This window comes from Ochotona curzoniae, unplaced genomic scaffold, assembly GCF_017591425.1.
Source record: "Ochotona curzoniae isolate NIBS_2020 unplaced genomic scaffold, NIBS_Ocur_1.0 patch437, whole genome shotgun sequence".
NCBI lineage: Eukaryota > Metazoa > Chordata > Mammalia > Lagomorpha > Ochotonidae > Ochotona > Ochotona curzoniae.
The window spans coordinates 800432-820490 of record NW_024467014.1 but is presented as its reverse complement, the minus strand read 5'-3'; the positions used below and the strand labels follow the sequence as shown (position 1 = coordinate 820490).

Sequence of the window (20059 nt, the reverse complement as noted above, 5' to 3'; positions counted from 1 at the left end):
TGCAGTCATCCTCCACTGCTTTCCCAGGCACATTAGCGGAGAACTGGATGGGAAGTAGAACAAGCAGATCTTGAACCAGTGCCCATATAGAATTGCAGGCATTGCAAGTGGCGGCTTAGTCCGTTATGCCACAACGCCAAACCCCTCTTGAGTTTTATTTTTTACTCATTTACCCCACATTTGGACCTGAAAAAGCAGGTGACCAGGAAACACCAAGGGTCACAGACCACAAAACCCGCCACAAAAGCTGCTCAATGTGATCAACAGAGCAGGAAGTGGGCTGCCCAGTAAGACAGAAACCTAGGAGGCAGTGACTGCTTTGTTACATCCCAATGGGGCTCACCGCACCCTCCCCTAGAGGCCAGGGGTCATCTCAGGGGCAGCAACGGGGTACCCCAATACCCAATCTCCTCCAGTTTCTCCGGCAGAGGCCGATAGAGAGCATGTGAGGTGCCTGACAGCTCTGAGAGCCACCCTCTCCCCCCACCCACCCAAGGGCATGGTGGTGGCACAGGGCGCCACCTCCATCCCCTGTGCTGTCAGCTGCAGCTCCAAGCTAATCAGTAATGAGAAGCCATCTTCCTCTCCCACCCCTTGGGCCATTCAAGGCTGAGCAGGGACATGGACTTCTACCTGACAGTAATAAGGCGGCCCCACCCGCCCGAGGAATGTCACAACAGCCCTGCCGTGCAAGAGGTCAAGACGACCCAGGGTCTCTGTGCGAGAGATGGAAACACCCCACCCCCAGGCTGGTTGAAGTCTCTCATCACACCAGGGTGAATTCCCGGTTGATGAGGTAAAGATGCTAGCTATCAAAGAGCATTTCACACCAGCTTGATCACAAGATTTATTTTTATTAATTGGAAAGGCGGTACAGAGAGGAGAGACAGAGAGGAAGACATCCGATGATTCACTCCCCAAGTGAGCGCAATGGCCGATGCTATGCCGCTTCACCTCACGCGGGTGCAGGTTCCCAAAGCTTTGGGTCGTCCTCGACTGCTTTCCCAGGCCACAGGCAGGGAGCTGGAAGGGAAGCGGGGCTTCCGGGATTAGAACCGGCGCCCATATGGGATCCCGGGGCGTGCAAGGTGAGGACCTTTAACCACTTGCGCCACCGTGCTGGGCCCCAGCTTGATCACTTTTAAGGGAGCAATTATGAGTGCACTTGAAACAAATAAATAAAAATAGAAAGGGTGGTGCCGCGGCATAGCACGCGAAGCCTGTGATGGCAGCAACCCATATGGACACTTGTTCAAGTCTTGGCTACTCCACTTTCCAGGCAGCTCCCTGCTTACGGCCTGGGAAAGCAGTCAAGGACAGGACGGCCCAAAGCTTTGGGACCCTGCACACGTGTGGGAGACCTGGAAGAAGCCCCTGGCTCCTGGCTTCGGATGAGCTCAATTCCAGCAGTTGCAGCCACTTAGAGTGAACCAGCAAATAGATCTTACTTTCTGTCCCTCCTTCTCTATATAAATCTGTCTTTCCAATAAAAATAAATAAATCTCTTTTTAAAAAAATTAAGGCAGGGAATTAGCCTGTTGAGCCACCACACGGGCCTCTCACAAAAACTAAAAATAGATCTTATTTTTAGCATAAAATTAAAAAGTAGGGCCCAGCGTGGTGGCCTAGCAGCTAAAGTCCTCACCTTAAACACACCGGGATCCCATATGGGCACCAGTTCTAATCCCGGCGGCCTTACTTCCCATCCAGCTTGTGGCCTGGGAAAGCAGTCGAGGACGGCCCAAAGCCTTGGGACCCTGCACCCGCATGGGAGACCCCGAGGAGCTCCTGGCTTCGGATCAGCGCAGCACTGGCCATTGTGGTCACTTGGGAAGTGAATCATCAGACGGAAGATATTTCTGTCTCTCCTCCTCTCTCTCTGTATCTGACTTTCCAATAAAAATAAAGAAATCTGTAAGAAAAATCAAAGAATAGAAGACACAGGAAAAAAACAAAACAGCAATGTTAGCTCTGAAAAGGCAAACACTGCAATTAGAGCCGCCCAGGATGGTTTGAGCGACAGCACAGAGAAGGAAGAGGAAAGAACCCAAGAACTGGAAGACACAGCAGCTCATAGGCAACGGCCGCGGAAAGGAGGAGACAGACTAGAGAGAAAAAGAAGAGTTATATGAAACTTTTGTGTCATCTTACAAGGGGAAGGGGGTGGGAGGGAATCAAAGGCAGGTCTGGAAAGCACTGGAAGAAATAATGGCTGGAAAGTCCACAGTATTGTGAGACCAAAAGCTGCGTGAGCTGCAAGCAGGACACACACACAGAGACACACACACAGAGTGTCATAAAGAAGAGGGTGCGTTGGGTGCCGTGAGACGCCAGGGGGACATCGGCACCCCAGACCCGGCCACAGCTCAAGACCCAACTCTGCTTCCGGTTCAGCTTCCTAAGAGGCACACCCTGGGAGGCAGCAGGGAACGGCTCCAGCGCCCAGGTCCCTGCCTCCCACCCATGTGGGGGATGCAGATGGAGTTCCGGGCTGCTGACTTCAGCTTTGCCCAGCCATGGCTGCTGCAGGCATTTGTGGGGTGAACCTGTGGGAGGAGACAGCTCTCTCTCTCTCTCTGTTCTGTAATTCCACCTATCAAATCATTTCTTAAAAATATCTCTTTTGGGCCTGGCGCGGTGGCGCAGTGGTTAAGGTCCTCGCCTTGCACGCCCAGGATCCCATATGGGCGCCAGTTCTAATCCCGGCGGCCCCGCTTCCCATCCAGCTCCCTGCTTGTGGCCTGGGAAAGCAGTCGAGGACGGCCCAAAGCTTTGGGAACCTGCACCCACGCGGGAGACCCGGAAGAGGCTCCTGGCTTCGGATCGGCATAGCATCGACCGTTGCGCTCACTTGGGGAGTGAATCATCGGACGGAAGATCTTCCTTTCTGTCTCTCCTCCTCTCTGTATATTTGACTTTCCAATAAAATAAATCATATATATATATCGTGAAGAAGGCAGACATTGTCACAAGCAGACTTTCCCCTGAAAGAGAAAGGAAACTTAGAAAAATTTTTTTAAAAAAGATACACATAGTGAACAAAAAATACACACAAATAGAGCAATGTTGGAAAATCCCCAACTTGAAAGACTTTGAACGTCTTATCTGCCTAACTTACTACAGCGCCAAGGTCATTGAAATGATGTAGGGATACGCACTGGGCACAGGCAGGTACCTCCATCAGAAGCTTGGGTTTGCATCCCTGCCCTGCTCCTGATTCCAGCCAGCTGCCAGCACACCCCACGGGAGGCAGCAACAGTGAGGGGGCAGTGCCTGTCCCTGTCACTACCACAGGGGGACCGGCCTGGAGCCCCAAGCCCCTGACTTACCGCAGCCTAGCCTCAGCCACAGCGGGCATTTGATTTGTTTTTCAAAAGCTTTGGTACCGCTCAAGCCCAACCCACAGCCTGAACTCTTCCCCAGTCTGCTGTTTGCAACCCTGGGAACACAGGAGGTGGCTAGGGCCCCGATCAAATGACACTGACTGCAATGTTTAAGTCACCCACTTACTCACAGGCATTAGTGTTGGTATTTATTTCTTTAACAAAAAATAATATTTTGGGGCGTGGTGGCCTAGTGGCTAAAGTCTTTGCCTTGAGTGCACTGGGATCCCATATGGGTGCCGGTTCTAACCCTGGCCGCCCTGCTTCCCATCCACCTACCTGCTTGTGGCCTGGGAAAACAGACAAGGATGGTCCAGAGCCTTGGGACCCTGTACCCGCATGGGGGACCTGGAAGAAGTTCCTGGCTCCTGGCTTCGGTTCTGGACAGCTCCAGCCATTGCAGTCACCTGGGGAGTGAATCATCAGACAGACATTCTTTCTGTCTCTCCTCCTCTCTGTATATCTGACTTTGCAATTTTTTTCTTTATTTGCAATGTGGAATTACAGAGAGAGATATCTTTCATCCACTGGTTTACTCCCCGAATGACCACAATGGCCAAGGCTGGCCCAGGTCAAAGCCAGGAGCCAGGAGCCTCTTCTGGGTCTCCCTTGTGGGTGCAGGGGCCCAAGCACTTTTGAGTCATCTTCTATTGCCTTCTGAGGTGCATGAATGGGGAGCCAGTTCAGAAGTGGAGAAGCTGGGATTTGAACCAGCACCCCTATGGGATGCCTGCGGCAGACAGTGGCTTTACGTGCTATGCCACAGTGTTGCCCCTGTTGCTTCTTCACTATCTTTACACATGCCACACAAGCACTGCACACTCACAGCCACACACTTCCCACACGCACACCAATGCAAAGGTGGTACAGTTCCAACAAGCTGAGTGACCACAGCGAGCAGATCGGTGGTCTGGGCACCCCACTGCCTCTGTCCCCCCAGCTAGGACCACTGGGCCCTCACCCCTCAAAGCCTGAGTTCTTCCCTTCCTTGAGTCCGTGTATAGCTCTTACCTCTTGGTGTCCCTGTGTGTGGCAGGAGATGCTGAGACCAGGCTGGCTGGCAGGAGGATCCTGCGGCCGTAACCAGATGGGCGCAGCCAGGGGGCCCAGAGGACCACTTCTTGCGGGGAGGTAGAGAACAGCTGGGAGAGTGCTACTTACTCAGTACCTCTTTTCCTGGTCGTTTGTTGACTGGGAATCTCACACAGTCACACACACACACACACACACACACACACACACACACACGGAGGGTTCTACACAAACACACACCATCATCTCCAGTAATCAAATCCTCCTCCTTGCCACCCTCCAAGGGAAGGCTCTTTTAACCCTGTTTTGACCACAGAAACCCACTTCCACAGGGCTCACTCAACCCCTTTGGCAGGGGCCAGTCCACTCCCACAGCCTAATCATGCTGTTGCTTTGGGACAGGAAATTCAAGGGTGTGTGCATGGAAACATGCCCGTGACCTTGGGTGGGGGGTGAGGTGAAATGGAGCTCCCCACCCAAGGTCACCCCACATCACAACTCACACCACTCCCCAGGCAGTGGGATACACACTGCAGATCCCTGCTGGCTTCGTTTTCGAAAGATTTATGTGTTTATTCAGTTCATTAAAAGGCAGAGTTATGGGGTCCATATCGTGGCATGGTAAGTAACGTCGGCCTGCAGTGCTGGCACTCCGCATGGACGCCAGTTCACTTCCCAGTTGCTCCACTTCCCATCCAGCTCCCTGCTTGTGGCCTGGGAAAGCAGCTAAGGATGGCCCAAAGCCTTGGGACCCTGCTTCCTGCATGGGAGACCCTGAAAAAGCTCCTGGCTCCTGGCTTCAAAACAAACCAACACAGTGCAATCAATTGCAAAATAAATAAATAATTTTTTAAAAAAGATTTGTTTATTTGAAAGACAGAATTACAGAGAAAGAGAGAGAAATTTCTCACATGCTGCTTCACTCCCCAAATGACCACAAGGGCCAGAGATGGGACCTGTCCAAATCCAGGAGCCAAGAGCTTCTTCCAGGTCTCCCACAACGCGGGTACAATGACTCAAGCACTTGAGCCATTATCTGCTGCTTTCCCAGGTGCACTAACAAGGAGCTATATAGGAAGTGGAACAACCGGGATACGAACCAGCACCCACGTGAAATGCCAACACCATAGGAGGTAGCTTTACTTGCTATGCCACACCGCTGACCCTAACTATAGAACATTACAGGTACTCTGTTATGTAAATATCAGCATACTCCACGGCCGAATATTTTTATTGTGCCAAAAAATCTATTAGCAGTCACTCTCCAAGCAGGGTGGGGAAGCTTTGTTCTGCCAAGGGCCATTCGGATATTTATAGCACCATTCTTGGGCTATATAAAATTGTCAACTTAAAAATTAACCTGCTGGGGGCCAGCATTGTGGCATAGCAAATTACACCACTACTAGTGATGCCAGCGTCCTAAACATGTTCCGGCTTGAGTCCTGGCTGCTCCACTTCTGGTCCCAGCTCTCCGCTAATGCACTTCAAGAACTCTAGGTGGGCCTCCCAGAGAGGAAGCAGGGACCTAAGCATCAGCTGCTTTCCCCAGTGTGTTAACAGGAAAGTGAATCAGAAGCGAAACAGGGGCCTGGCGTAGTAGCCTAGTGGCTAAAGTCCTCACCTTGAACACACCGGGATCCCACATGGGAGCTGGTTTTAATCCCAGCAGCCCCGCTTCCCAGCCAGCTCCCTGCTTGTGGCCTGGGAAAAGTAGTAGAGGATGGCCCAAAGCCTTGGGACCCTGCACCCACGTGGGAGACCCTGAAGAAACTCTTGGCTCCTGTCTTTGAATCAGCTCAGCCCCTTGGCGGGCGAACCAGCAGACGGAAGATCTTTCTCTCCATCTCTCTCTCCAAGTCTGGTTTTCCAATAAAAATAAATAAGTATTTAAAAAAAAAAAAAAGTGGAACAGCCAGGACTCAAAGCAACACTCTGATTTGGTGTCAAAGGTGGCAGCTTAAGCTACTGCATCAACACCGCCAACACCTCTTTCTTTCTTTTTTCTTTTTATGAAAGCCACTTTAGAGACTGGTGCTATGGTCACCACCTGTGGTATCAACATCCCTTATGGGCTCTGGTTCGTGTCCGGCTGCCCCACTTCCCATCTAGTTCCCTGCTAATGGCCTGGGAACACAGCAGACAATGGTCCAAATCCTTGGACTCCTGCACCCACGCGGGAGACTCCGAAGAAGCTCCTGGCTCCTGGCTTCCGACCAGCCCCACCTCTAACCACTGTAGCCTTTGGGGAGTGAACCAGCAGGTAGAAGCGCTCTCTGTCACTCCACCTTTCAAACAAAGTAAATATACCTAAAATAAAATACCTCCCTAGCTGAGTTGATATCTCCTTTTGATTTTTATTGCCTTTGCCTATTTCTAATTGAATTTTTTTGTTGTTGTTCTGTTTCTCACTGGGTTGTACGCACCATGGTCGGTATTGAGTAAATAGCTGATGGGGCTGTGTTTGCTCAGAGTCGGTGCTATTTGCCGAGTCTGTGAAGTTTGGCCCCTGGACTCCAAGTCCTCTGTCCTGCTACTCTTTGCATCTAGCCGAGGGCACCTCCCTCAGAACCAAGCCACTGCGGGGTGCTGGCAGTAGAACCATGCCCATTTCACAGGCAGGGAAAACTGAGGCTCCGTGGGGAGGAGGGCCCAAGGTGCGCCCTGTGAGACTGCAGTTGGACTCAGACCTGTGCAGGACCGGCCTCACCATCCACCCCTGCTCCTTCCTGGGCTTCTGCCTCTAACCCTGTCCTTGTCAATGCGAAGTGAGTCACACAGACATAATTTTGCTCACTTTATAGGAGGGGAAAATGAGGCTAAGGGAGGCCACATGACTTGCGAGATCCAGAATTCAGGAAACCTAGAGGAGGCCCAGCCCTTGGTTGGAGCACCTGACCCCAGCCAGTATCTCCCTCCCCACCACACACACACACACACACACACACACACAGGCCGGCCATGCCATATTTCCCTGGCTCAGGGCCACCCGAGATAGGATCCTGGCTACATAAACTTCCTCCAGGACTGCCCACACCCAACACCAGCTGGACCCTTTGGCCTGGCACTCCCAACCCCACCCAGCAGTCCCAGCCCAAGGCCTTTGCCCCTATAGAAAGTGGGTCCCTGTGCTTGCCAGGGCCCTCTGGCTCTGTTTACCTCCCTCTTCTAGCTCCCCAGGGCTTGGGCAGGCTGCACGCCCGTGTTTGGCAAAGCACGAAGCCACCCAGCACGACAGCTACGTAGGCTGCCCGGGTGGGAGAAGACATTCCCATTCACAGCAGTAAATCGATTCTTCCTGGACCACACAGCACCAGTGAGCTAAACAGGCCAAACCCTCACCCATCTCAGGGACATTCTGGAGTTGATAGACTGTGTGTGTATGTGTAAGAGAGAGAGAGAGAATCAAAAATAAACAGGGGCAGGCTCACGCTACAGCCGCAAAGTCATTCACTTGGCAGCCGGGCATCCAACATCAGACAGAGTGCCTAGTCCCAGCTATTCCATTTCCCAATCCAGCTCCTTGCTGATGTGTTCCCCAGGGGACACAGTAAGTAATGACGCAACCTTTGGGTCCCTGCCACCCATGCGGTAGTCTCAGATCTCAGGTTAAATTCCAGGTTCACTTGCTTTCTCTCTCTCCCACCTTCTTTCAACTGAGATGAAAAGGAATGGGCCCGGCGGCATGGCCCAGCGGCTAAAGTCCTCACCTTGAGAGGGCCAGGATCCCATGTGGGCGCCGGTTCTAATCCCGTCCCGGCAGCTCCACTTCCCATTCAGCTCCCTGCTTGTGGCCTGGGAAAGCAGTCGAGGATGGCCCAATGCTTTGGGACCCTGCACCTGTGTGGGAGATCTGGAGGAGGTTCCTGGTTCCCGGCTTCGGATCGGTGCAGCGCCGGCCATTGTGGTCACTTGGGGAGTGAATCATCTGACGCAAGATCTTCCTCTCTGTCTCTCCTCCTCTCCGTATATCTGACTTTGTAATAAAAAATAAATAAATAAAATAAAACTTTAAAAAAAACCCAGAAAAGGAACACTAACTTGTAAAGAATGTAAAAACGCAAATACACAGGGAATGTATGGAGTGTGTCTCACAGGCAAAGGGACCTGGCCATGGCAGGTGTTGTGTCTAGGAGCCCAGCAGCCTGAAGGCAGCAGCCACAAGCACACAAGCACTGGGACTAGAAGGGCTTGGGGACCGACCAGACGCACTGGAAACTCCTAGGCTGATTCCGAAAGGCTCAGAGCCGAGCCAGGTGCGGGAGCCAGGACCTGGTGGAAAACATTTCTGACTTTTCCATATTCGGTCCATCAAGCTTCTTTCATCACCACTTCATCAACGTGGACCCCGGCACTGATCCGACGTACCCCTGAGGGACGCGGGAACAGGCTCCCTGAGAGGAGGGGACTCAGTGAGGTGGAAGGCGGGCAGGGGGCTGCGACTTTCTGGGACCAGTTCAGCTAAAGGCATCCAGGCTGGTTGCCAGCGCCGGGAGCAGCAGGGGGATCGGGAGGAATTTGGGCTCCCTTCTGCACCCCCTGCCCGCCGCCCCCCAGGCCTGAAGACCCTCGCAGCCCGACCTCGGTTTCCAGACCCAGCTTCCCCGCGGAACTGGACAATGCCCAACAGCTTGGTGGAGACCGGGCTGGCAGGCGCCAGCTGCGCGCATCTCAGAGGCGAGAGGGACCTGGGCAGGTGCAGTTCCCCTGGACGGAGCCCAGCCCACTCGCCCCAGCAGCTGTGGCCACGCCTTCTCTCTCTCTCTCTCTCTCTCTCTCTCTCTCTCTCTCTCTCTGGGCGCTCAGGGGCCCCGCCATCCAAAGCAGTTGGCCGCGCCCCCCCAGGCCCACACCGCCAGCGCCAGAGGCGCCGAAATGCCTCGGGGAGTTTAGAGGGCGGGGTGGAAAGGGGCAGTTTCTGATTTGCACTTCAAGTCGTTCAAGTTCTGAGCTAAAGAGGGACGCGGAGTGGGGGATGGATGGGGAGGGGCAGACTCCGCCCTCCCCTAACAGCCCCCACCCCCCAGCACCCGGGCGCACGTCGCCACTCGCCGCCAAGTCCTTCCCTCCCTGGGTGCAAGGTGAAGGTGGGAGGGGGCCACGTCACTGTCCCCAGGCCCGGCTCCGCCCCTCCCGCCCCCGGCGCGCCGCTGGGGCTATGAGCTAAGTCTAACCGGCCCCAACGCACCGAGCCAGAAGCAGGTGCAGGCGCAGCCGCGGCGCCGGAGTGCGTAGCCGAGCCGTTAGCGGCCGCCGTCGTCTGTGAATCCGTCCATCCAGCCGCCGTCTTTCCTCGGGTTCGCGTACCCGCCCGCAACTGACCCCGGCGAGGCCCAGCGGCCCCGGCACCCTCGTCTCTCCAACTCCCGGAGGCGGCTGGTGCGGAACCGTCCGGCACAACCGCAGCAGCCATGTCTATGGGCCTGGAGATCACCGGCACGTCGCTGGCCGTGCTGGGCTGGATAGGTTCTATCGTGTGCTGCGCGCTGCCCATGTGGCGCGTGTCGGCCTTTATCGGCAGCAGTATCATCACGGCACAGATCATCTGGGAAGGCCTATGGATGAACTGCGTGGTGCAGAGCACCGGGCAAATGCAGTGCAAGGTGTACGACTCGCTGCTGGCGCTGCCGCAGGACCTGCAGGCGGCCCGCGCGCTCATCGTCGTGGCCATCCTGGTGGCCGCCTTCGGGCTCTTCGTGGCGCTCGTGGGCGCCCAGTGCACCAACTGCGTGCAGGACGAGACGACCAAAGCCAAGATCACCATCGTGGCGGGCGTGCTCTTCCTGTTGGCCGCGCTGCTCACCCTCGTGCCCGTGTCCTGGTCGGCCAACACCATCATCCAGGACTTCTATAACCCCCTGGTGCCCGAAGCGCAGAAACGCGAAATGGGCGCCGGTCTCTACGTGGGCTGGGCCGCCGCAGCGCTGCAACTGCTGGGAGGCGCACTGCTCTGCTGTTCCTGTCCCCCGCGCGACAAGTACGCGCCCACCAAGGTCGTCTACTCGGCGCCGCGCTCCACCGGGCCCGCCACTACCACCATGGGCACCGCCTACGACCGCAAGGACTACGTCTGAGCCGATGGGCGCGCGGGGAAGAGACCCTCCATCCTCAACCTCAACCGCCACCGCCACCGGGAACTGGAGTGTCCACTAAGTCCTCCGTCTCGGCAGCCTCGCGTTCGAGACCCTGCGGCCCCGGGGACACCTTCTCCCCTTCGCCAGTTGCCACCGCCTCTTTGGGGCGCGGGAAGCCGGACTGCTGGGGAGGTGCGGGCGGTGGGGAGAGTCAGGGTTCGACCCGCGTGGACAATGTACCCCAGCTCCGCCCTCCTGCCCGCCGCTGGGGTGACGACCGCCGCTACTTGCCCGCTCATGGAGGCTCTCTTGTCCTCCACCCCCACTCCAAAAGCCCGCCGTTGCTTTGGGTCCCTGCGACAAGGGCAGCCAGGAACCGGGCCACTTGATGTTTTTCAATAAAAGCCGTTTGTTTTTGCAGTGGCTGGCTCCTCCTTGTCCTAAAGCTCCCCCCGTCCGGGGGGAGGGGATGATCGGTTTTGACTGGATCCCACCACCCATCCGGCACCCTCAACTTGGATGCAGCTTAGCTGAGAACTAGGGTCTGCCGGCAGGGGCGCGGGGGGAGGGGGGGAAACCCGGGCTTAAATTCCATGCACCCCGCGGGGCTGGGGGAGGGGTCTTTGGCTTACTGGCTGCAAAGTCCAACAGAGCCTGGGGCGGCGGGTGTTTCCTGCTGCTCACCTGGAGGGGGTGTGGGGCAGGCGGCAGGTAGCCGCCACCCCGTTCTCTTGGATGGGGCTTGGAGCACCTGTTGGCGCCTCAGTGTCCCACACAGTCTTAAACAGGAGTTCTCATTCCCAGGCCGGGAAAAGGAAACAAAAGAAGACCTATTGTGTAGCTCCTAGAGCAGTTAGGGGAACGCTCACCTGGCCTCGGAAATGAGAAAGGGACCCCATCTTCCTGCGAACCCCAAGACAGGAGGGAATGAGGGAGAGAGGCCACAGACTCTGTATCAAGGAGACTTGGGGGAGGCCTGGGGTGGGCTCCTGGTGGGTGGGAGTGGCGCTGAGGCCACAGGCCAAGCCGTGGAGGGTCGTGGATGTGGAGCAGCACTCAAACCTCACTCTGAGCACTAGGGATTCTTGAAGAGAAGTGTGTGGAAGACCCAGCATAGCTCTGGACTACAAGGCAGGGGCAGTCGGTGGGGCTGGGCAGAGGGAGAGTGAGGGGAGAGTCCAGAGCAGCCCCAGTGATGGGCACTGCTAGGGGGGAAATGATGGATTCTTACTTTTAAACAAAATAGTTGGGGGCCCAGTGCCCTAATCCTCCACCTGTGGCGCCAGCATCCGATGCGGTGGCCGTTTGAGCCCCTACCGTCCCACTTCCCTGCTAATGCACATGGGAAAGCAATGGAGGATGGCTCAGGTCCTTGGGTCCCTGCACTAATGTGGGAGACCCGGAAGAAGCTCCTGGCTTTAGGACAGGCTCGGCTCCAGCCATTGAAGCCATGTGAGGAATGAACCGATGGAAAGAACATCTCTCTCTCTCTGTAACTGCCTTTCCAATAAAAATATATTTTAAAAAATTATTTGAGAGGCAGACCAACAAAAAGAGCTTTCCTGTACTGGTTCAACCCTCAAATGCCTGCAACAGTCAGGTCTAAGCTGAGAGACCCAAGCTAGAGGAGTTTGGAATTCCATCCAGGTCTCCCACCTTGACCGTGCTGGAACCCCAACAGCTTGAGCCCTCACCTGCTACCTCGATAGGGGGTGTAGGTGCTTTGTTGTTCAGGCCAAACGCCCAATCTCTGGGATTGCACTGTGAGAAGATGGAGCCTGGAGAGCTGGGGGGGGGAAGTCCAGAAGGAGGCGGACCGGAAGTCGGAGGCTGTACCTACAGAATGGCGGGGAGTCGTTAAACGTACACATGGCAAGTGAAACCAGGGGATGGGGTGAGGTCAACATCGAAACCAAAAGGGAAAGAGAGCGGGAAGGAGACCACAGAAATGACCACAGGGGTAGCTGCAACAGAAGGGGCCACTGGTGGCCTTGGCTAAGACCTGGGGATGGAAAACCATGGTGGGGGAACAATGGGCATAAGGTGATAACACGAAAGTAGAGCCTGTGGACCACGTAACCCCAAAGGACTCCGTGGCAAAGCCAGACACTTGAGGTGCAGCCAACCAGGATCAAACCAGGGCTTGGGGGTTAGAAAAACCTGGAAGTGATTGTATCTCAGATATATATATATTTTAAACCCTGGCTGCAACTCAGCCATGGCAGAGGGCATTTTGTGGCAGGTATAAAATTCCTTGGTGATCACCAGCTTCCGGAGGACTGGCTTGGCCAAGAGCCTGCTGCTAGCCACACTGAACCCCTGACCCAGTCACACCAGCACCCTCAAATCAGAGGGCTGTGGCAGAAAAGGGCGACAAATCCAACCCTGGGGGAGAGTGGGCAAGCCAGCCCCATCTGTCCCCCAAACATGGATGTGTGCCCCAGGGGGACACAGGATATGAAGCTATGGCCTGTACCCTACACCCTCCAGCCAGGGCCTGGCTTTAAACTTGTCCTGACTTAGCTTCCTATGGCTCCTGACTGGAGTCAGGTGCAAGTAGCACAAGTTGAGACCCCAGGGCCACAGGCTGAAAGCAACATTAGCAAGTTCCAGGGTGGGTTGTGATGGGGTGGGGGAGGCAGGTGTCTGGCACAGCGGTTAGGACACAGCCAGGGAGGTCTGCATCGAGGAACCAGTGGGTCCTGAGACTCAGCTTCCAATAATTGAAAGTCGTGCTGTTGGTGCAGAACCCTGGGAGGCAAGCAGGTAGTTGCTCAAGTACTTGGGTCCCAGTCACCCCCGACTGGGGATACTGGGAGTGAGTTCTAGCTGTCAGCTTCAGCCTGGTCCAGCCCTGCCTGCTTTAGACATTGGGGAGTGAACCAGTGGTTGAAAGATTCTCTCTCTTAGGCTTTCTTCCTCCCTTTCAAATAAAATGAAAGTAAACACATACTTCTTTCATGATATGAGTTTATTGTGGCAGGTGTGGTAGCACAGTAAATTAAGCCTTGAGTTTATTTTTAAAAAATGCAGGGAGAAAGAGGAAGGTGGCCCAGCACAGTAGCACAGCGGCTACAGTCCTCGCCTTGAACGCACCTGGATCCCGTACGGGTACCAGTTCGTGCCCTGGCTTTTCCACTCCCCATCCAGCTCCCTGCTTGTGGCCTGGGAAGGCAGTAGAGGATGGCCCAAGGGCTTGAGACCCTGCACCCTTGTGGGAGACCGGAAGAAGCTCCTGGCTCCTGGCTTCGGATCAGCTCAGCTGCAGCTGTTGTGGCCACTTGAGGAGTGAACCAGCAAATAGAAGATCTTTCTGTCTATCCCTCTCTCTCTGAAAATCTGCCTTTCCAATAAAAATAAATCTTTTTTAAAAAGGGTAGGAAGTTGAAAGACAAAAGTTCTCCTCGTTCAACCATCAACATGTGGAAGGCGCCCTCCTCCTGTTGATTTCCCTTGTTCATCTCCCAAGGTCAAGAACGAACAATGTCCCAGCTCTCCCGTTTGCAGCACCCAGGCTGGTGCGCACACAGGGAAGGCTGTGGAATGAAGGCTGGCCGGCCTGCCTGCCTGCCTGCCTGCCTGCCTGCCTGTCAGGCCCCTGGCACAGGGCTGAGCCCAAGGGAGGCGCTCAGCACCCCTGTTGTTACGGATTCACCTGGGAACTGGGGGAAACGTTGGGCTCTTGAGAAACATTCTCTGAGTTTCTTCAAAACAAACAAACAAAAAATATTTGGAGCCCCCCACCCCACCCCACCCCATTTCCCTGCTATGCCCTGGGGTTCCATCTCCCACTGTGGCATCCTGGTCTTGCCACACCTGTTCTCTTGCTCTCTTCCTCCTGGCAGACCAAGAGCCAAGGGCTTTAGCAAACAAACACAGTATTTATTGTGGTTCCGGATGGTACTGCCTCTTCCTCCCTTGCCAAGGTTCCACTAAAGGCAGCAAAGCAGGTGTGTCATGCCTTCAGTTCTCCAGTGCTGCAGCTCCCTGGGGTAGGTGGTACCGGGACATCACCAAAGCTGAGGACGTGATGAAACCCCGTGCCTAGCCCTGCTGCCTCCTGTCAATGCCAGCCCCTCACCTGTCCCCCTTCCCATTCCTTCACTCTCTCCTCTACCCACACAGCCCCAGCCCAGAGAACCACCAGATGGCGGCCATCTTGCCATCTCTGCCTCAGCAGCCAGGTCCCTCCCCAAAGCCTGCTGGACCCCCACTTTTCATTCACCCTAGAACAATCTTGAACCTGATCCTGTCGCTCCTTTACAGGCTCCCCAAACCCCGGCCCCCAGGGAGGGGGTGCATCCGAGGCAAGACACGGATCATAGGTCCCAGGCCCAGTTCGGAGGAGCAACTGTTTGTATCTTACAATCAAGTAAATCTAAATAGATTCCAGAAAAGTTCAAAGGACAGTAAGGAATAATTGGGAAGGGAGAACCTGGGACAAGTAGGTTTGGGTCAGCAGAGGAAGAGGGGACCACCGGATGGGCAAGCAGTGGCAGGTGAGCACAGGGTGCTATGCAGGGTGTGGCGGCCATGGGGAATTCACACCCAGAACCAGGAAGACAGCAGTGAGAGCAGCCAGTGGGGAAGTTGGCCAGGGACTCCAGCTTCTCCCCCGCCTGAAGCACAGCCTATTGCTCCGACTGTCCCACTCGCTCCTCACCGTCTGACCCAGCTTACTGCTTATGATCTCGGAGCAGTGGAGGGTGACCCAAGAGATCGGGGGCCCCTGCACCTATGTGTGAGACCCAGAAAAACTAGCTCCCAGCTTCAGATTGGCTCAGCTTTGGCCACTGTGGAGTCAACCAATAGATGTAAGATCCTTCTCTGTTTCGCTTTCTCTCTGTACATCTGTCTTTCAAATAAACACACAAGTAAACTTAAAAAAAAAAGTGTGTTGGGCCCTGCACAATGGCTCAATGGCTAAATACTCACTTTGCAAGCAATGGGACCCCATATGGGCACTGGCTCATGTCCCAACTACCCCACTTCCCAACCAGCTCCCTGCTTGTGGCCTGGGAAAGCAGTTGAGGACGGCCCAAAGCCTTGGGACCCTGTACCCGCATGGGAGACCCGGAAGAAATTCCTGGCTTTAAATCAGCTCAGCTCCAGCAGTTGCAGCCACTTAGGCAGTGAACCAGCAGTTGGAAGCTCTTTCTATCTCTCCTTTCTGAGAATCTGATCTTCCTTCCCAATAAAAATAAATAAATCTTTTTAAAAATAAAAAAATGTGGAAGTCAAGGTAAAACACGAGAGTGGCTTTTAGAAGACTGAAAAGGGGCCCCAGCACAGTAGCCTAGTGGCTAAAGTCCTTGCATTGAAAGCACTGGCATCCCATATGGACGCCGGTGCTAATCCCGGCAGCCCCGCTTCCCATCCAGCTCCCTGCTTGAGGCTTGGGAAAGCAGTCAAGGACGGCCCAAAACCTTGGGACCCAGAGGAGGCTCCTGGTTCCTGGCTTCGGATTGGCTCAGCTCTATCTATTGCAGCTGCTTGGAGAGTGACTCAACGGATGGAAGATCTTCCTCTCTGTCTCTCCTCCACACTGTATATCTATCGATAAAAATAAATAAATCTTTAAAATTTAAAATTTTAAGTGCAAAGGCAGATTTACAGAGAGAAGGAGAGACAGAGATGGAACAGTCTCCCATCCATTGGTTCATTCCTCAAATAACCGCAAAAACCAGAGCTGATCTGAACCCTGAAGCCAGGAGCTTCTTCTGGGTCTCCCACATGGGCACAGGGTCCAGGGTTGAGCTATCCTCTGCTGCTTTCTTAGGCCATTAGCAGGCAGCTGAAAAATGGAGCAGCCAGGATACAAACCAGCCTCAGTATGGAATCCCGGTGCTTATAAGTGGAGGACTAACCTGTTGAGCCACGGAACCAATCCTTCCACTTTCTTATTGTGAAGCTTACTACAAAGCAGTAGTGATCACAGCAGCGTGGTGCTAAAGATCAATGTCATAGAACAGAGAGTCCGTGTTCCCCGATGTGCTCCAACGACTTGCAAAAAGCACACCAAGTCTCCACATGCCGGGAGGACAGGCTTTCAACACACACTGCTAAGCCACTGTTATCCACCTACGAGAAAACAAAGGTGGCATGGTAAGGTACAGCGGGCACCAAAGCTAACTGAAAACAGATGGCAGACGCAGTGGGGTGTTTCGTAAGGTAGGGAAGCAGTTTCCACGTCGAGACCTGCTAAAAGTCAGAGCCCTAGGGTGCGGGGCACGGGCAGCGTTGTGACACAGCACCTTAAGCCACCACCTGAGTTGCCGGCATCCCACATCCAAGTACCAATTCAAGTCCCGGCTGCTCCACTTCTGATCCAACTCCCTGCTAATGCACCTGAGAAAGCGCAGAGTCCCAGGCTCTTGGCTTCATGACACCATTTGGGAAGGTGAACCAATTACTGCAAGAGCTCTCTCTGTCTCTCTCTGTATGTGTCTCTGTATATACATAACTCAGTAAACAAATAAAATTGTTTTTAAAACATTACTCCTTAGATTCAGAGCCATGGCCTAGAGGCTAAAGACCTCGCCTTGAATGCGCCATATGGGAGCTGGTTCTAATCCTGGCAGCCCCGCTTCCCATCCTACTTGTGGCTCCCTGCTTATGGCCTGGGAAAGCAGTTGAGGACAGCCCAAAGCCTTGGGAACCTACATCCATGTGGGAGAGCTCCTGGCTCCTGTCTTCGGATCGATGCAGCACTGGCTGTTGTACTCACTTGGGGAGTGAATCATCAGACGGAAGATATTTCTCTCCGTCTCTCCTCCTCTCTGTATATCTGACTTTGCAATAAATAAATAAATAAAGCCCAGAGATGAGGGAGGCCACACCGGTCTTCCAGACACTCCTGCATTAGCAAAAAATATATATATTTTATATATAATATAATATTATATATATACTATTCCTTAAATGAAAGTTCTTAAAACACACACGCACACACAGAGATTGGGAGAAAATACAGAGGAGTGAAAGAATGTCTTCAATAAGAAAAAAGATTTTTAAAAAAACATGGATCAGAGCCAAGCTTGATAGCCTAGTGCCTAAAGTCCTCTCCTTGCACATGCCAGAATCCCATATGGGCACTGGTTCTAATGCCAGATGCTCCACTTCCCTTCCAGCTCCCTGTTCGTGGCCTGGGAAAGCAGCTGAGAATGGCCCAAAGCCTTGGGACCCTGCACCCATGTGGGAGACCCGGAGGGCTCCTAGCTTTAAGATGAGCTCAGTTCTGGACATGGCCTAAGCAGCAATATCTGCATGAATCAATGAGCCAGTATAATGTGCCCAATTGGCTAACCCTCCACCTTCAAGCGCTGGCATCCTATATGGGTGCTAGTTGTGTCCCAGCTGCTCCACTTCCCATCCAGCTCCCTGCTTGTAGCCTGGAAAAGCAGCAGAGGATGGGCCCAAAGCCTTGAGACCCAGCACCTGCATAGGAGACCCGGAGGAAGCCCCTGGCTCCTGGCTTCAAATTGGCTCATCTCCAACTGTTGCAGCCAGTTAGGGAGTGAACCAGCAGATGAAAGATCTCTCTCTCTCTCTCTAACTAATCAATGCTAATCAATGGGTGAGAGATCGATTTCTTTTCTTCCTTTTTTTTTTTAACGTTTTTTCAAAAATTTTATTGCAAAGTCAGATATACAGAGAGGAAGATTTTCTGTCCAGTGATTCTCTCCCCAAGTGACCGCAACGACTGGTGCTGCACCCATCCGAAGCCAGGAGCAGGAACTTCCTCCAGGTCTCCCACACACAGGTGCAGCGGTCCAAGGCTGTGGGCTACCCTCAACTGCTTAGCCACTAGGCCACGGCGCTGGGGCCTGACAGATGTTTCTCTGTGTATGTGTGTGTGTGTCTTACTGCTTCTCAAATCTATATATTTTTTTTAAAGTTTATGGGCTCTTTGTTTTGTTTTGTTTTGTTTTTTAATTGAACGGAACTAGCAGTGACAACAGTCCTACTTTCAGCAGACAGTGAGAGTCAAAGGCAGATGTTTGCACAGCGTGTTCCTCTGGAGGGATTAAGGACGATGCCAGCGACCGGGTGGGCAACAGCGTGCTCTGTGGATGGAAGGCAATCCTGTCGGCTGCTCCAACACAGGCGGACCCGAGGAGTTCATGCCAAGTGAAACGGAGCAAAACAAAAACACTGGTCACGCCTGGGTGTGGCCGCTCCAGGCGTCAGAGTCCGAGAAACCGAAAGTAGGATGGGACCGGGAGGGCCCGGCTGGGGAACCGCATCTGAGTCAGCGTGGAATCACACACGTGCAGCAGGAGGACCTGATGATGACGGTCGGCAGGCGCGGGGACACGCTCAGCTAGCATCAAAAGATGATTAGAACAGTCGTGTGTGTGTGTGTGTGTGTGTGTGTGTGTGTGTGTGTGTGTGTGTGTGTGTGTGTGAAAGAGACAGTTATCCCCAGTAAGCCAATTCAGATGGGGTTGGGGCTTAGCCTAACTAGGAAGACATGGCATCCCACGTTGGAACAGATGAACTCAACTGCTGGCTCCTGTGCCCGGGGCCAGCTCCCTGCCCATGAGGAGCCTGGGAGGCAGCGGGCGTGGCCCTGGTGATTGGGTCCTTGTTATGCCAGTGGGTTACCTGGAGGGCATTCCCTGCTCCTGGTTTTGGCCCAAGCCAGCCCTAACCATGGACATTCAGGAAGTGACCCAATGTATGGGGGCTCATTATATATAGCTCTCTTTGCCTGTCAAACCATAGCTACACACATATTCACAAAGGGATAAAAACAACAACAACAACAAAAAAAAAAACCCAGAGTTTAAAAATAACATGGGGCCCGGCGCTGGCCTAACTGCTAAAGTCCTCACCTTGAACGCACCAGGATCCCACATGGGCACCGGTTCTAGTCCATCCAGCTCCCTGCTTGTGGCCTGGGAAAGCAATCGAGGACGGCTCAAAGCCTAGGAACCCTGTACCAGTGTGGGAGACCTGGAGGAAGTTCCCGGCTCCTGGCTTCGGATGGGTGCAGCACCGGCCGTTGCAGCCACTTGGGGAGTGAATCACTGGACAGAAGAGCTTCCTCTCTGTCTCTCCTCTCTGTACATCTGACTTTATGATAAAAATAAATAAATCTTTAAAAAAATAAATAAAATAAAAAATTACATGAAACTTGGGCCAGCATAATGATTCAAGATTGACTCATTTTTATTGGAAAGGCAGAGTTATAGAAACAGAAGGAGGGGTGTCTTCCATCACTGGTTCACTCCCCAAGTGGCTGCAAAGGATAGATTTGGGTCTATACTAAACCAGGAACGGGAGCTTCTTCTGGGTCTCCCACGTGGATGCAGGGTCCCAAGGCCTTGGCCATCCTCTGCTGCTTTCCCAGGCCACAGGCAGGAAGCTGGATCAGAGATGGGGCAGTCAGGACACAAACCAGGGCTCATATGGGGTGCCACCACTGCAGGCAGAAGCACAATATAACAGTCCCAATATACCTTAAAAAAAAAAAGTTCCAGGGTTGGGTATTGTGGCACAGTAGGTTGAGCCACTGCCTGGGACACTTGCAACTCAAATGAAATCCAGACTGCTCCATTTCTAACCCAG

General features: G+C 53.7%; 1 protein-coding gene across 1 annotated transcript; it reads left to right on the top strand.

Moving 5' to 3' along the window:
- Positions 1-9540: 9540 nt before the first annotated feature.
- Positions 9541-10885, top strand: LOC121167983 (claudin-3). Its single transcript, XM_040997718.1, has one exon. It carries the CDS (start codon positions 9824-9826, stop codon positions 10484-10486), a length of 663 nt encoding a protein of 220 aa, XP_040853652.1. The 5' UTR covers positions 9541-9823; the 3' UTR covers positions 10487-10885.
- Positions 10886-20059: the final 9174 nt, after the last annotated feature.

Bases quoted from the DNA above. Each gene is read 5' to 3' on its own strand.
- LOC121167983 (XM_040997718.1), top strand. From the start codon at position 9,824: ATGTCTATGGGCCTGGAGATCACCGGCACGTCGCTGGCCGTGCTGGGC.